The sequence below is a fragment of the Sardina pilchardus genome, chromosome 2 (genome assembly GCF_963854185.1).
Source record: "Sardina pilchardus chromosome 2, fSarPil1.1, whole genome shotgun sequence".
Classification (NCBI taxonomy): domain Eukaryota; kingdom Metazoa; phylum Chordata; class Actinopteri; order Clupeiformes; family Clupeidae; genus Sardina; species Sardina pilchardus.
Genome location: NC_084995.1, coordinates 17,511,971 through 17,528,050, shown reverse-complemented (window position 1 = coordinate 17,528,050; position 16,080 = coordinate 17,511,971). Strand labels below are relative to the sequence as shown.

The 16,080-nt window shown below is 45.8% G+C and overlaps 1 protein-coding gene across 1 annotated transcript; it reads left to right on the top strand.

Moving 5' to 3' along the window:
• Positions 1 to 311: 311 nt before the first annotated feature.
• Positions 312 to 15,097, top strand: naa15b (N-alpha-acetyltransferase 15, NatA auxiliary subunit b). Its single transcript, XM_062520532.1, has 20 exons — positions 312 to 590; positions 3,448 to 3,532; positions 3,653 to 3,757; positions 6,616 to 6,773; positions 7,652 to 7,786; positions 8,538 to 8,691; positions 8,836 to 8,955; positions 9,095 to 9,190; positions 9,374 to 9,480; positions 9,696 to 9,768; positions 10,351 to 10,520; positions 10,862 to 11,014; positions 11,621 to 11,749; positions 12,164 to 12,377; positions 12,766 to 12,959; positions 13,110 to 13,218; positions 13,356 to 13,454; positions 13,838 to 13,981; positions 14,177 to 14,274; positions 14,885 to 15,097. The coding sequence occupies exons 1-20, from the start codon at positions 537 to 539 to the stop codon at positions 15,086 to 15,088; spliced, it is 2,601 nt and encodes an 866-aa protein (XP_062376516.1). The 5' UTR covers positions 312 to 536; the 3' UTR covers positions 15,089 to 15,097.
• The last annotated feature ends 983 nt before the right edge of the window (positions 15,098 to 16,080 follow it).

Genomic DNA, 16,080 nt, shown 5'->3' with positions numbered 1-16,080 from the left:
TTTGTTTGTTTGTTTGTTTCTTTCTTTCTTTCTTTCTTTCTTTCTACCCTCTAAAATGTCGGTTCCAAGTTAGTAGGCTACTCTACCCTCACACTCCTAGTTTTATTATGAGCTATGATCAGTCACCTATATTTAGAGACAAAACATGCACGTATGAGCACTGACTGCATAAAGATGTGTAACGTTATTATAACAACTGTTACATTTGCTCATGTCTACAATGTTGTACTTGTGCCCGGAAATCAAGCTCCGCTGCCAGTCACTGTGCGTGCAACAACCAGAGTGCAACGCAGGGCCGCGGGTACGCAGACTCACTAGCGCAACTTGACCCGGAGGAGAAGCTAATCGGCCATTTTGGGCTAAAGGGGGCTTTTCTGGCACCACGTGAGGGTGGAGAGCCCGAAAAGGGAGCAATCGAGAGTGAGTGAAGAGTCGGAGAACAAGGGGGCGAATCGGGAGACGCATTTAATCTCTCACATTCATTCACATGTGCTGAGCCTTAGGAAAATAGCGTTATTAGCTAGCGACCTTGCACGATGCCGACAATTACTCTACCACCGAAAGAAAACGCTCTCTTCAAAAGGATTTTGGTAAGTTCGCGGTCGCTGCCATGCATTTTTGAGAGGATTGATTCACCGGTACTCTGTTCACTGCCTGCTTTACCCCTAACAGTTACAAGCATCAACACAATTGGCTGAAGTGTCGTCGGCCTCGCCTTGCTAGGCTGCTAGCTAGCTAATATTACCTTAGCTAGCTAACAATTGCTGACAGTAAGATAACTTGAAAAGAACTAAGCGCTGTCAAATGTTTGTTCACTAACACATTATCAGATACAATGACTAATAACAGGACTCATTTGTTCCCGATAGGAGAGATGGTTCTCTATACACCACAGTGGTCCGCACAGTATATTATAATACTAGTGATTAATAGTATGTGCCAGTTAGTCGCAAGCATGCATGCTAGCCTGTCAAGTACAAGGAAGCCGTAACCCCGTAACATCAGCTAGCTAGATGACACTTTTGAATGCTAGTTTAGGCTAACCAAACCACTGGTGAATGGAGCCCTTCTAAAGGCCCATTTTTATCTAATATATGGCAATAAGGCAAACAAGTGTGAATGAAACGTTAGCCCAAGAAGAATGTAAGCTAACTTTAAACGTAAGCTAGTGCTACGCTAGCTAGAATTGTTATATACTTACTAGCCGAGAACGGTTTTGATGTGAAATGGGGAACATTAACGTTAGCTAGCTCTCCTAACAGTTGACATTACTCAGCCCTCTAATGTTAGCTAAACCATCACATTACATGCCGTGTTTCCTGATATTTGTTGGTCTGTTTACATTGCGTTTTCGTTGTGAGACATGGCTTGCGAAGCTAACATTGCTCAGACTTCTTTTGGCTTTTACTTACTTCGTATGTGATGTATATGCATGTGATTCCTGTGTAGCTATGGCCTTTGGCTAATAGTGTGGTAAGGTTTGCAGGCTAACCTACAAACGTAGGATCATCAGACCCATTTAACAGCTAACGTTAGCTGTTATAAGTCATACAGTTTGCTGGTCAACAGTGTGCAGTAAATTCATAATACTATTTGGATAGCTAATTTGTCCTGGCACTGGTCATGGTTTGACTAATATTAACCAGCTGAGATGGGAACATAAAATAACCAAGTGATTTGAAGTGACATTGCTAGTTACTTGGACACTAGCGTTTGCTAGCTTCCCATCGTTAGCTAAACGATTGAGTTTTGGCCGGTCAGCTTTTTGCTAACCTAACACTGGAGGTTCAATAATTTCAGCATGCAGGAAAGTAGCATGTCTGTGTCGAATTGGTGATGGTGCTTGAAACATGAACTACAGGTAGTGATGCCAGTGATGTTTTTGATCGATAACTTATCAGTATTCAGAAGTCACTGAAGTCGCGAAGAAGTGTTAAGTTAGCTAAACCTGCTTAATTCTATCGTGTCGTAAGTCTTCTGTAAGTGAGAGATCCACTACCACAGTTGCCTGTTAAAAGACGACAAAGTGTTTTCAAGCTGTGCTTAACTTCGTAGGGGTGTCTGAGGAAGTCGTGTTTGATCTACCTGTTGGGGCCATTTGAAGAAATCGGTGTTTCGGTCTTCACACAGTGGTATTCTTGAATAGAAATGCAGGGATTCATTTCCTCCTATATCCTGCACAGTGATGTTTGATTGCTTTTGGCACAACAGTGTTAATCTATGAACTTTGGGTTCTGCATGTCATAGTGCTTAATTCATTTCACATGTTCTGTTTCTTGACAGTGGGTAACTAGTTGAGTGATTTGTGTTTTATATCTGGTGACATCAAGAGGAGTTGGTTGCTTGTGAGCCATTGTGCACACAACTTTTTTGCTTGACTTGGCGTGAACATTTCCCAAACTAGCAACCATTGTAACTGGTATTGCCATTTGAGTAATGCATTTGTGACTTGCAGTATTAAGCTACTGGTTTTACAGTATACTGATGTTGCAACCATTCAGCAGATGTAGTAGATCCAATGGATACTGCCATGATGAGTTTCAGCTGTCAGGCCCTAGGCTATGGAAAAAAGGAGGGAAGGAGACGGAATGTTATCCATTAGGCATATGCCTTGAATGCGGGTCGTTGTCAGATGCCAATTGCAATTTGTTGCCATTTTTCCTCTTACCCATAAGACCAAAGGCCACTCTGACTGTCATGAGTCATGAGCTGTTTTGTAGGTGTGAAATAGTACTGAGGTGAAAGCATAACCTAGCTTCGATCACCCGCTTGCTTTTACGGTGGTCTTGTTGTCCCTATCTTGATTGTGTTTGCGCTTTGGTATATATTTTCAGCTTCAGGTCAATGCTAGCTGCATCCAAAATGCCCCAGAAGCATTGCAGGAGGGTTAAGTGTTGTGAGTCCCATGCACATCTTTAGCCACATGCATTCATTCAAACAATCAAAAGAATTTAAGTTCCTGTGAAGAGCTCCCTGTTCTTGGGTCAGTGGGCTCTGACAGGGTGCTGATTAGGAAATTTCTTTTATTAAAGACACCTCTGTGCTCTCGCTGTAGTGGTGGTGCTCACAGATGTGCCATCTGCTTGAACCTCAGCGCCCAGTTGTCTTACAGCGCCGCGGAGAGCATAAGTGACTAGGGCTCTTGTGCAACACTGCTCCAAATATAACCACAGAGAGAAAATGATGGTAATTTAGAGCTGTTTGTAGCGACAGGCGTACATACACACACACACACACACACACACACGCACACGCATGCATGCACACTCACACACACACTCATTCCGTAGGCCACTCACTTACAGCTAAGCCTGCTCAGCTCTTTAAATCTAGCAAGATTGGGGTGACGGGGTTGTTTGCCTGCACTGTGTAAGCCAGCAGTGTGTTGTTCTGTGTGCCATTGCCCGGTAGTTCACACCTTGCCTGTTTTCCCCTCACCCCCAACAGAGATGCTACGAGCACAAGCAGTACAGAAATGGGCTGAAATTCTGCAAACAGATCCTGTCCAATCCCAAGTTTGCAGAGCATGGAGGTAAGAATTGCAGACATGTTGTGTGTCAGGAGGTGCATTGGTGGAATAATCATGCAGGAGAAGGAGTCCCAACCTGCTTCAACATTTTTTTTTTTCCTTCTCCTTATTCTACTCTTGCAGAGACATTGGCAATGAAGGGGCTCACCCTCAACTGCCTGGGCAAGAAGGAGGAGGCATACGAGTTAGTCAGAAGAGGCCTGCGCAATGATCTGAAGAGCCACGTCTGTATCCTTTCTGGCATATGTGCCCCCCCCCTCCCCAACCACACTCTTCTGAGTTTAAACTGTGAACACAGGCAGACTATGAGCAAGGCAGTGCTTGTCCTATTTTCTGAGCGTACAATCACTTTGTTGATGTGTCTGTGTTTTGTCTGCGTTGTGTGTGTGTGTGAGTGTGAATGTGCAGTATGTTTGTGATTGTCTGTTAGAGTAGGTGTGTTTACTCGTCAGGGTGTTCATTATGAACCCATTGCACCCTTCAGCACTGCCACTCCCTTTTGCACTGCTCTCTGCTGCCTGCGCGCCCGTGTGTGTGTGTGTGTCTCTGTGTGCGCGCATGCTCGCATGTGTACACACACATACACACACACACTTGTCAGCTCCCAGACGCCACAGCTAACACGGCCAGCCCTGGCAGCTGGCAGTGGCAGCAGCAGCAACAGCAGTGGTGGCGGTAGTGTGCGGCGGTAGTGTGCGGCGGTGGTGGCAGCGGCAGCGACAGTGGCTGTGGCAGTGATGGAGGCGGACCAGGTCTGCTGCTCCGCTCGCTCTGCGCTTGAGTGTGATGGGTGCTGACGTCTGCAGCCTGTAAGCCCATGATAGTGTAGCCGCGGTACAGCACTAGCCTCCAGCAGCCCCAGCCTGACCCAACCCCCCCCCCCCACACACACACACACACACCAGCCCACCCCACCCCACCACACCCCAGCTGCTGCACCACCACCACCTCTGCCACCATAGGGAGCTGTGCTCTGCAGATTTGGGTCATTCCGTGTCAAATCAGATAAGGTTGTGGCTGCATCGTCTCTGATTTTGTTCAGACTTTGTCTTTGTTATGCATTACCCCCCAGAACCGAAGCCTGTAAAATAGCTATTGATGCAATATTATGTTAATACCCTGTAAATGTGTTAAAAGCGTTTCAAATCGTATAGCTGTTGATACAATATTATGTTAATGTTGTGCCCTTATTTGAGATCTCGCCAAATAATGGACATTAATGTATTAAGAATGAAAAAGGGGAGATTGCATTTGTCCGTCTTTTTGAAAGGATGCTAGTAGGAGCATGAGAATCTATGAGGAAGTAGTTTATTGTATTGCTATTTAGTGTACAAAGTGCCAATGTTGTACCATAGATAAATATTTTGCTTTAGTATAACAATGTAATTATAACTGTATTCATCTATACATTTACAACATTGGCACTTTGTACACTAAATGATCTTAGGATTTTTATGTTCCTTCTAGCTACCCCACATATAATTTTAGCCCAATGAAAATGACCAAAAACCATTTCCAATCACACCTTGTTTTATCCTAGACATCTTCATGTTCATATCTCTCCACTCTCTATATTTGAAGATAAAATACAGATTGAGGCAATGTGGACAAAAGGTTTGTCTAGGGCCTTATATTAAATCAAGGTGCAGTACAGCCCGTCATGCTAAGGACATGTTTGTATATCCATCCTACAAAGTTTGGTCAGGCACGGAATGATGGCTTTAAAGATATCAATGCTGGAAAATTGCTTCAAAGACCAGTGCAGTGCCCATTCAAACAATGTTTTCAAAGAAACGTGTTGCCCAATGACGTTGATGCATGTAGATCATGTTAGATTGGCGATAATGTAGAATCAGACCCGTGCAGTAGTGCTTCTTACTGACTTTGCAAAGTGAAAAGGTGAAGGGGAAAGGCGTTTGAGTTGCAGCTAATGGCAATATCAGACACATTACATACCCGTGCGTTTTTGCTGTTGTTGGGAAATTAAAGCTAACCGCTCGACATGGCCATGCCAGTGCTTTTAACTCGGGAGTGATGTTTGAATGAATGTTATACCCATAGCCGATGTCCAGATAGAGTCAAGAACGGCTGTTTTAAATGCAAATTTTAACAGAATGCTACCGACGTGTGTGTGTCGGCATATTTGTGCAAGATCAGCAACCTGATCAGGCAACCGAACCGCTAGGGCAGTAGGCAAGCACGGTTGTTGATGTAGCAGCCTATGCAACATGTCACTTAAACAGCCTGCTTACCAACATGGGTGCATGTTTGTTGGACTCAGCATGTTTATCCAAGATCAACAATCTTGAAACGGTCCGTTGTTTGAAATGGGCTTTTGAGATGAGAAGGGGAGTGGCTAGTGCGGAGAGCGGTAGAATTGTGGGATTGCGGTAGAAGTGTATTTTGCTTAATTTAACGATATCTTTGTCATTTGTTGTCCGAACACAACCAAACTTTGCACTGCGCACACGCATGTCATTAGCAATACATGTGCCAAATTTTAGGGCAGTCGTATGAGTGGGTCGAGAGTTATGCGTGCCACAGACAGACAGAGTGACACACAGACAGACGTTCCTTGCATTAATAGATAGATGAGGTATTTTTGAGATTGGAATAACTTGGGGGAGGGGGGGGGGGGGGGGAAGTATTGTAATTGAACAAAAATATTTTCAGGTGTTAGTCTTTGAACCTGAACATTACAGACAAACTCTGAGCAAGATGTGAGATAAGGCTACCATTTTCCTGGATTCTATGTGACTCAGAATGCCCCATTTATAGCCATAAGCATGGCCCAGACAGCACATCTACGCCAACTCGCCGTGGCAGTGCGACTGCAACTCCTGTTGACGTGAATGTAAGGTGGCAGCAGTTCGCGCTTGTTGTTGGGCCATTCCTGAGCTGAAGCAGAGTTAAACGCACCGCTCTGTTTGTGCTGTATGTTGATGTGAGAGTGGAACGGTGTTCTTCATTCTAAGAGGATGGCGGCCTGTTTTGTTTTTGCGTGTGTAGCGTTGTTCTTTGTGGCAGCCACAGAGAAAGCAGAAGGAAGCGGTGCGGGTCCTTTTCCTTAACTGTCTGATTCACAGGCTGGCACGTGTACGGCTTGCTGCAGCGCTCCGACAAGAAATATGACGAGGCAATCAAATGTTACAGAAATGCACTGAAATGGGACAAGGACAACCTGCAGATCTTAAGAGACCTCTCCCTGCTACAGATCCAAATGAGGGACCTGGAGGGTTACAGGGTAAGTGACGAGCACTCGCTATGAGAACTTCTTGCATCCACATGACCCCCTGATGACGCCTATCCTTCCTGTCACCGTGGTTGGAAACCTCAGTCAGCTGTAAAGGAAAGCCTATGAATGCTAAGCTAAGATATCTTGGTGCTCTCAGCATGTTGTCTGTGTACGAGAGAGAGAGAGACACACACAGCCAGTTCTGGCTTAGCAGCCTTAGTGTCATGAATCAGCAGTAATAACCTCTATTCTACTATGCCAACAACACAACAATCCTACTTCCACCCCCAGTTCTTGCGCACACACACACACACACACACACACACACACACACACACACACACACACACACGTGTTGTGTCCTCCTGTCCTGTTTTATGTGTTGCATGGTGTAAAGGGGGTCTCAGTTCTCCTGTTCGCTGCTCCCGTAGCCTCTTCCTGCTGCTGTGCTGGTTTCCCAGAAGCCCTGGGCTGGCACAGCCTGGCCTGCCTTATTCCCTGGCTTCATTAAGTAGTCAGTATCCCTATCTGCCAGCTCTAGCAGTGCTCCTCATTAACCCCTGATGGCCAACTTTCTGGGCTAATCTAATGAGAAATGTTGGTCCGTTTAACCCCCACAAATTGAGATACGCTCAACTAAATGAAACCGCAAGGGGAGCATACCAATGGGGAGAGGAGAGTAGTTCTGTACCTCCCCCCACACACACACACTCACACACACACTCACATGGGAAACTAGACCTATACACTTAAGGCACGTTGTGACATTTTCTGTAAAGTAGTAAGTCTTGATTATGTACATTTTTGCAGTTCTACTATTGTCTGTTTCCTGCAGTGGAGATGCAGTTTTTGATTGATTCTTCTTCCCCCAATCATCTGACCTCCAGGAGACCCGGTACCAGCTTCTGCAGCTGAGGCCAGCCCAGAGGGCCTCGTGGATCGGTTACGCCATTGCATATCACCTCCTCGAGGACTACGAGATGGCTGCCAAAATTGTTGAAGAGTTCAGAAAAACACAACAGGTAGACCCTTAACTATCATAAGCCCTTAACCTACATGCAATGCTTTATTCTCCACGTCTCCAGCATGGCCCCTTTGCCACACCTTGTTCAAGACCATTTTAATGACCAGCGTGGAGTCTTAAACTTTACAACTTTGCATGTCTAGTGTCGTGCCTGTTGATGTACTGTATGAAGAGGTGCTGGAGCACATATTCAGTGGGCTGTTTGTGGGTGTCCTGTTGAACAAGGTTAAGAACGGTGTTGCCATGACGACTCACCTCTGAGGACGTGTAACCCGTCGTGCCACTGTGGCAGGCTGCTCTGCAGCACATTAGCGCTCGGCGCTCGCTCCCGTCCGCGGTAACGACCAACCCGCTTCCTGCCTTTGTCCCATCATGCACTTGCACCTGATGCATGGCAGGAAGGCGACAGGTTGGCACCCGTTTAAAGGAGAAGTCACCCTCAGCCCTTGTTATAGACCTCGCATAGGGGTTACAAACTGGTGTTGATTAAAATTGTGTTTGTTAAATGTGGGGGGAACAATGTAAGCAGCTAATTTAGGACCCCCTTGCTGTTGTGGTTGCTCTGATCACCACTGATTGCTCCATCTGCAGTCCAACATCATTTTCTTGTCAAGTCAGCTTTATTTGGATAGCCCCCTTTTAAAAAGATATTAGAACAGCTGCACAAGCACAAACAGAGCATATGTATTTAAATAGAATTAAAAGACTTCTGCAGATGTATAACACTGTGTGTGTGTGTGTTCTTTCAGACTTCTCCAGACAAAGTTGACTACGAGTACAGTGAGCTGCTGCTATACCAGAACCAGGTCCTGAGAGAGGCAGGCCTCTTTAAAGAAGCACTGGAGCACCTCCTCACCTACGAGAAACAGATCTGTGACAAACTGGCCGTGGAGGAGACCAGAGGTACGCACTCACTGCAGCCTGCTCTGTCTTGTCTGGCTGTGCATTTCTTTCTTTCTTTTTTCTAGCTGTTGTCTGTATTTTGCATTGTTACTTGTTGTCTGATGTTGTTGTCAGGCCCTCTAACTCCCCTTGTGTGTCGTGCAGGTGAGCTCCTTCTGAAACTCGAGCGGTACGAGGAGGCCTTGGAGGTGTACCACCGTCTCCAGGAGCGCAACCCCGAGAACTGGTCCTACTACCACGGCCTGGAAAACGCCCTCAAGCCAGGTATGATTTCAGCCCCGCAGCCACAGCCTCAACCACTCCGTCCCAGGGCCTCACGTCCGTCTGGGTGACCAGGGCCCACGTCTGTCCCCGCATCTGTCCCTGGGCAGCAGCTGACCGTGTGTGTTCTTTTGTGTTCCAGCGAGCGTGGAGGAGAAGCTGAAGATCTACGAGGAGGCATGGGTCAAGTACCCCAAGGGGCTGGTGCCGAGGAGGCTGCCCCTTAACTTCTTATCTGGTGAGGGAGTGGGGAGCCAGCAGGCAACAGTGTTTCTCTGACACCCAGACAAGAGACAAGTATCTGTCTGTCTGTCTGCTGACATGGGGGTCTTGTTTGGGGTGTTTGTTACTGGAACCTGTGTGCGAGAAGAGGCTGTTTGCAAACAGATCAGTAGCATTTGACGGTTTCTTTGCTCCTCAGGGGAAAAGTTCCGCGAGTGTCTGGATAAATATTTAAGAATTAACTTCAGCAAAGGCTGCCCTCCTGTCTTCACCACCCTCAGGTCCCTGTATCATGATCAAGAAAAGGTACAGGCTTATACTACACTGCCACATACACATCACCTTTATGTTCAGCATACCATAAGGAACAGTAGACCAGCATTATAAGCATCAAGTTCATACATAGTACCTTTTTCCAATTCTGGATTGAACACTATTAGTTTCCTTTCTATCTTTTTATTATCAAAACTGCTTGGTTGGGTAGAAGCCTGGTCAAACTGAATATGTTTTCTTCCTTGCAGGTGTCAATAGTCGAAGAATTAGTAGTTGGTTTTGAAACCTGTTTAAATAGCTGCCGAATGTTCAATCAAAATGGTAAGTGAGTTTTTTATATAAGTAAAGATGACATTAAGTAGGAAAAATGTGTTGTCCGCCAGTAATTTTTGGAAAATACGTCTTGACGAGGCAACAGGTCTAGCTTTGTCCTGAAGGGACTTATTTATTTCCCGCTTATTATACGTCCTTTGGCCAAAACCACAAAAGAATATTCGTACAGTGTGTCGTTGTTACAGTTTCTTAGCTTCCACCAAAAAACAAACAAGCAAATAGTTTGGCACAAATAGTGTGTCTATTGCCTACTAAGTCAATGGCTCGTGGAATAATATGAAAGATGTGAATTAAAAGTAAAAAAACTGTTACCATTGACAGCATTCATTGATTTTTTTGCAGTGGTCCTTATACAGAATTATCTACTGTATAATGAATTAATTATTAGACTTCGGAGCGTTGTTAATGGAACTTTCTACAGCATTCCGACAAGCCGTATAATATTATAGCTGTATAATTTGGCAGCTGCATTGCTATTACGCTGTATCATACCCCTTGACTAGTGAGGGATGCACTGCTCTGACTGGACGTGATGGAACAGGCAGTAACCGTGTTTCCTGTGTTTCCCAGACGATGGCAAAGAGGAGCCCCCCACCACGTTACTGTGGGTCCAGTACTTCCTGGCCCAACATTACGACCAGATTGGCCAGCAGAGTCTGGCCTTGGAGTACATCAACGCTGCCATCGAGAGCACGCCCACCCTGATTGAGCTGTTCCTCGTTAAGGCCAAGATCTACAAGGTAGCACAGATGCAGGATCCACACACTCATTCAGCTCTTCTGAAGCATTCACTCTGGATATCACACCATTTTTGAGTGTCTCATTCTTAACACGGCGCTGCGCTGCCAATTTGCCATTGTAACACTGACATCACAACCTTGGTTGTCAAATCTATGTGAAAGTTGTTAACTCACTTAGGCACACAAGGATGGCATATTTCTCCAAATGGCAGTGTGAAGTTGTGACTATTGCATTGACTAATAACGGTGCCCTAGTCAAGTAATTATCCATAACCTTGTTGGGAAGGCGTTCCTCACTTTTACGCTGACCGTTGGTGTATTGTGACTGTTCTCTCCCACAGCATGCTGGGAACATCCGGGAGGCGGCCCGCTGGATGGACGAGGCTCAGGCTCTGGACACGGCCGACCGTTTCATCAACTCCAAATGCGCCAAGTACCTGCTCAAGGCAGGCCTCGTCAAAGAGGCCGAGGACATGTGCTCCAAATTCACACGGGTGAGTTTGTGTGTGTGTGTGTGTGATGCTCTAAGCTCTCATTTTTTTTACAATACTTACAGGGAGATAAAAAATGATCCTGCACCTATTGTAGCTGTCTGTAGAGAACATAAGACTGTCATTGTGTACTATTCAACCGAATTGTGCATGGTAGTTTAATTTTTTTTTTTTTTTTTTTTAAAGAAGTGGAAAACCACTACCAAAAATGTAGATAACAGAGATGCACTGATAGGGTGAAATATTTCCAAACTGCGTGAAGCTGTGAAATGCCTCCACTCTGCTGACGCTTTGTTTTTTTTAGCTCCCTCCCCCATTGTCACCGATAACCTCCGGCCCCATTATCACTATACCCAGTCCTGCTCTTTGAGTCCCTTTTTGACTGATACCTAGTGCCAGTGTCGACTCATCCTCTAGCACATAAGTAAATGTATGCAATATGAGACTGTATGAAGATACAGTATGGGTGACTGCTAAATAATAGCTTGTACAGGCTACAAGACAAAGTAATTGTAAGATTGCTCTAATGTTCAAGTTACGTGCCTTGCCGTCTTCACGCTGTTGTGTGCTCAGACTAAGTGTGCTGATCCTTGTTCTCTCGGACATCAGGAGGGGGCCTCTGCCGTGGAGAACCTGAACGAGATGCAGTGTATGTGGTTCCAAACAGAGTGCGCTCTGGCCTACAATTCCATGAAGAAATATGGCGACGCTCTGAAGAAGTGCCACGAGATCGAGAGGGTAAGTGCCTGCCTCGTTCACCCAAAAGTTGTCTTTAGACAGAGTTTTGTGTTTTTCTCCCATCACCGTATTCACTGAGGGTAGGTAGAAGAGGGTAGGGGTAGGGACTCTGTTGCTGCTTTGACTGTTACAGGAAGTTTATGGCAACATAGCTTCCACAGATGGTGAGCACATGTAGTGATACAGTGATTGATTAGTGTTCATCACCGCCAGATGTGGCACTAGTTTTTTTCTCAAAGAGCTGCAGAATCGAATATCTAAAAATACAGTTCCCCCTCAGTTGAGAAAATATACAGAACTAAGACTACAAGGTCTTAAGTCTTTTTTAAAAAAAGATGTTATTGTGTCCGTCCAAGATTGAGTTGAGCGTTGTGATTAAGTGCGTATACGCGCCCTTTTCTCCTCCCGGCGCAGCACTTTGTGGAGATCACGGACGACCAGTTCGACTTCCACACGTACTGCATGCGCAAGATGACGCTGCGCTCGTACGTGGAGCTGCTCAAGCTGGAGGACGTGCTGCGCATGCACCCCTTCTACTTCAAGGCCGCCCGCACCGCCATCCACATCTACCTCGGTCTCCACGACAACCCGCTCGCCGACGACAACAAGGAACTGCAGGCCGATACGGGTAAGTGGCCAGTGACGCTGTTGTCAAACACACACTGCACAGGCATGCTGGCGTGGGTCATCACTGTGGCCCACTTGCCTAGCAGAGTGAACTTTAAAAAAAATTGAAGTAACCAAAACTGTCGTTTTTTGCTGTGATTATTTATTTGTTTATGTATTTGTTTATGTATTTATTTATTTTTGCTGTTAAGTTTTTGGAATTTTGTGAACTTGTAGTGTAAAGGCAGATGCATATGTCAGTCAACAGGAATTGGTGTTGCATGTAATGGGGCTTTGGAGAGGGGGAAGTGTGGAACCAAGTGTGTTGAGCATTGGGCAAGCACACCTCTTCACAGAGCACTCCTAGTGATGGTCCAATGCTGAATGTTTTGGTTTTGCTGCTCGTGTAGCCAACCTGTCGGACAAAGAGCTGAAGAAGCTGCGGAATAAGCAGAGGCGAGCCCAGAAGAAGGCCCAGCTGGAGGAGGAGAAGAAGAACGCAGAGAAGGAGAAGCAGCTCAAGAACCAGAAGAAGAAGAAGGAGGACGATGATGAGGAGATCGGAGGCCCCAAGGAGGAGCTTATACCAGAGAAACTGGCTAAGGTGTGTGTGTGTGTGTGTGTGTGTGTGTGTGTGTGTGTGTCAATGCATGAGGTAAACCATAAACAAATATAGTAGATCAGAAATGAACAGAAAATGGTCTGCAGTTTGTGTCACTTCATGACAATGTTTTCATTCTCTGGCATTGTGCAGGTGGAAAATCCCTTAGACGAGGCTGTGAAGTTCCTGACGCCATTAAAACATCTGGTGAAGAATAAGATAGACACTCACTTGTTGGCATTTGAGATCTACTTTAGAAAAGGTAAGGGATGCTTTCTAAAGTTCTATGTGACATTTAGGTTTTTACTTTTATGCTAGGAGTATCAGTTACAAATAAAATGACTTTAATTGACACAACAGTGCTTGAGTTTCCTGAAAATGTTTCTTTTGTCTCTCCAGAGAAGTTCTTGTTAATGTTGCAGTCGGTAAAGAGGGCCTATGCCATAGACCCAGACCATCCCTGGCTACACCAGTGTTTAGTACGCTTCTTTAAAGGAGGTGAGTTGGCCACTCATGGGCTACATGCAAACTCCTCTTCTGTCCACTCCTGGGCGGTATACTATGAAGCCAGATAAGTGGTATGTGGAGCCTCAAGCCTGAAGCCTAAAAGTGTGTTCACTTTTGACAGAAGCAAATCTTAAAACCTGAAAATATTTGCATACAAATGGTTGATTCTTTGCTCTGAATTGCAAAAATTGACAAGCAACAAATTGCTGTTACTGAATTTCAGTGGCTTGAGCCTCAGAAAACACTGATTTTGTTTTGTAGTATACCACCCTGGTCACAGTTCTGGACTACCCCATGTGTTTGTGGGTCCGTATGGACGAGAGGTTGACTGTATGGTGCATGATTACACGTTCACCATGGTTTTGTTCCTGTAGTGTCGGAAAGCAAGGACCTAGCGGATGCTGTGCACACCGTGCTGAAGCAGGAGATCTCCCGGCTCTTCGGAGACAGCAACGCAAAGAGCTACAACCAGACCTTCCTCACCAAGCACTCCGACTCCATCCCTCACAGATTAGCGGGTATGCTTAGCCACACACACACACACACACACACACACACACACACACACACACCCACGCCCAGTCTGATACACATGCAAAATGTGCTGTCATCCAGTGGCCGCATCCATCACAGAGCTTCATTATCACTTGTTACTGTTGAGTGTCTCTCCCTCATTGTGTCTTTCTCCTGCTCTCTCTGGCCTTTGGCCACAGCTGCCAAGATGATGGCCTACTTGGACTCATCCACTGAGAGGAAGGCCATGGAGCTGGCTACAGCACTGGACGAGTCACTCACCAACAGAAGCATTCAGGTAATAATAATACAAATTATAATAATAATATAATAGTAGTGATAATAATAATGATAAATAATAATAATAATAAGAAGAAGAATGATAAGAATACATTTACTTTTATAGTGCTTTTCAAGACACTCAAAGACGCTTTCACACACCAAAGAACGTTATTAAGAAACTGGGATTCATGGCATCGCATCTGTTACATCTGGTGTTCAAAACATTTGACACACTCTGATTCATACGTTTGTACTACATCTGTTAGTATACCCATTCCATTTCTGACATTACAGACTGAGTTTGAACTTTTCTGAGATTTTTAAGTAGAGTAGTAATATGACCATTAGCATCACCTGGACCTGGTTGGATGATCTAATGAAAGCGTGTGTGTGCACGCACGCACGCATGTGCATGCGCAGTATGAATGACTGATTAGAGCTGATTAAAATAGGGGAGATACAGTTTATTTCCCTTCACACACATACAGTCTTGAAATCAGTCAAATTAGTCCTACAAAACGGCATCCAGACCTCCCTTCAACTGAGTGCGCGACTGATGGCCGAGCAGGCTCCTCTGTAGGGGTGAAGGATAAGGGCTTGACGTTCTTGCTTCTCTGTGTCCCCAGATCTGCACAGATGTCCTGGAATGCCTGCAGGACGGTAGCTTTGGCGATGCTAAAGAGACGGCGGCAGAGAGTTACCGGGCGGAATGCCACAAGCTGTACCCTTACACACTGGCCTTCATGCCACCCGGCTACGAGGAGAACACCAAGATTGCGATCAACGGCGACGTCTCCACGGAAACCGAGGAGCTGGCCAACGATATGTGAGGCGGCGGAGGTGGGGTGAGGGTGGGGGGGGCAGCTGAGGTAGGAGAGGGAGTGTTCTGTTCAAGAGCGCGGAGGGAACTGATTGCTGTGGACAAGCGATCACCTCTCGTCCACGTCTCTCTCCCTCCCTCTTCCCCCCTTTTCCTCGACACCTCTGTCTCCAAGTCTTAGGGGACACTCACAGCGGGACTGAGATGATTATTGATTGACTTTTTTTTTTTTTTTTTTTTTTCTCGGAGAGGAGGGAGGGTTGAAGCGGGGCAGAAAAAAAAGAGAAGAGAGGATGATTAACGGCCATTTTACCTTTTTTTAAAGTCAAAAGCAACCTTGCTGATAACTACTCTCTAACTGAAAAAAAAAAAGAAAAAGAAAAACGGACAGAAAAGACCATGTCAAACTTAACCACCACAGCACGCAGCTGAATGGAGACCATGACCTGCGGACTACTACACAGAGGAGCCAATAGAAGCCAACCCCCCCCGCCCCAACATCTACACTTCCAACGTCTTTCTTTTTTTTAAAGTAATTTATATGGGGAAATGTGTAATGGAATTGAAAGGGTGTTCCCCCTGTGGACACACTGCCCAGGCGTAGTCTGTGACTTTTTAAAAGCACTGAGCTGAATTTCAAAAAGGTTTCTGTGAATGGGTGGACGGAGGCAAGGGGGATGAGAGGTGGGAGGGAGGGAAGGAGGGGCGGAGGGAGAGGCGCGCGCAGAGAGCTCGGAGTCGGCCCTCTTGGTCAAGCACTTGCCTCCTCTTCCGAGGCTCAAGTCATCGAGGTGACACGCTCCATGTATGGCGGTATCCCGTAGAGACAGGAGGTCAGAGGCGGACTGGGGCGATTGTCTGAGCGGCAAAATGCCATAAATGGTTTGCATTTTTTTTTTTCCTTGTTTCAATTGGGTTACAGTGTGCGGATTTGAGTTTGTTGTAGATATCTGGATTTTGTACTGCTCTTAAAGACACTATGACATCAACACTCTTTTGGTA

Coding starts and splice junctions, on each gene's coding strand:
- naa15b (XM_062520532.1), top strand. CDS start 537: ATGCCGACAATTACTCTACCACCGAAAGAAAACGCTCTCTTCAAAAGG. Junction 6,774..7,651: donor GGGACCTGGAGGGTTACAGG/GTAAGTGACGAG, acceptor TCTGACCTCCAG/GAGACCCGGTACCAGCTTCT. Junction 13,982..14,176: donor CATCCCTCACAGATTAGCGG/GTATGCTTAGCC, acceptor CTTTGGCCACAG/CTGCCAAGATGATGGCCTAC.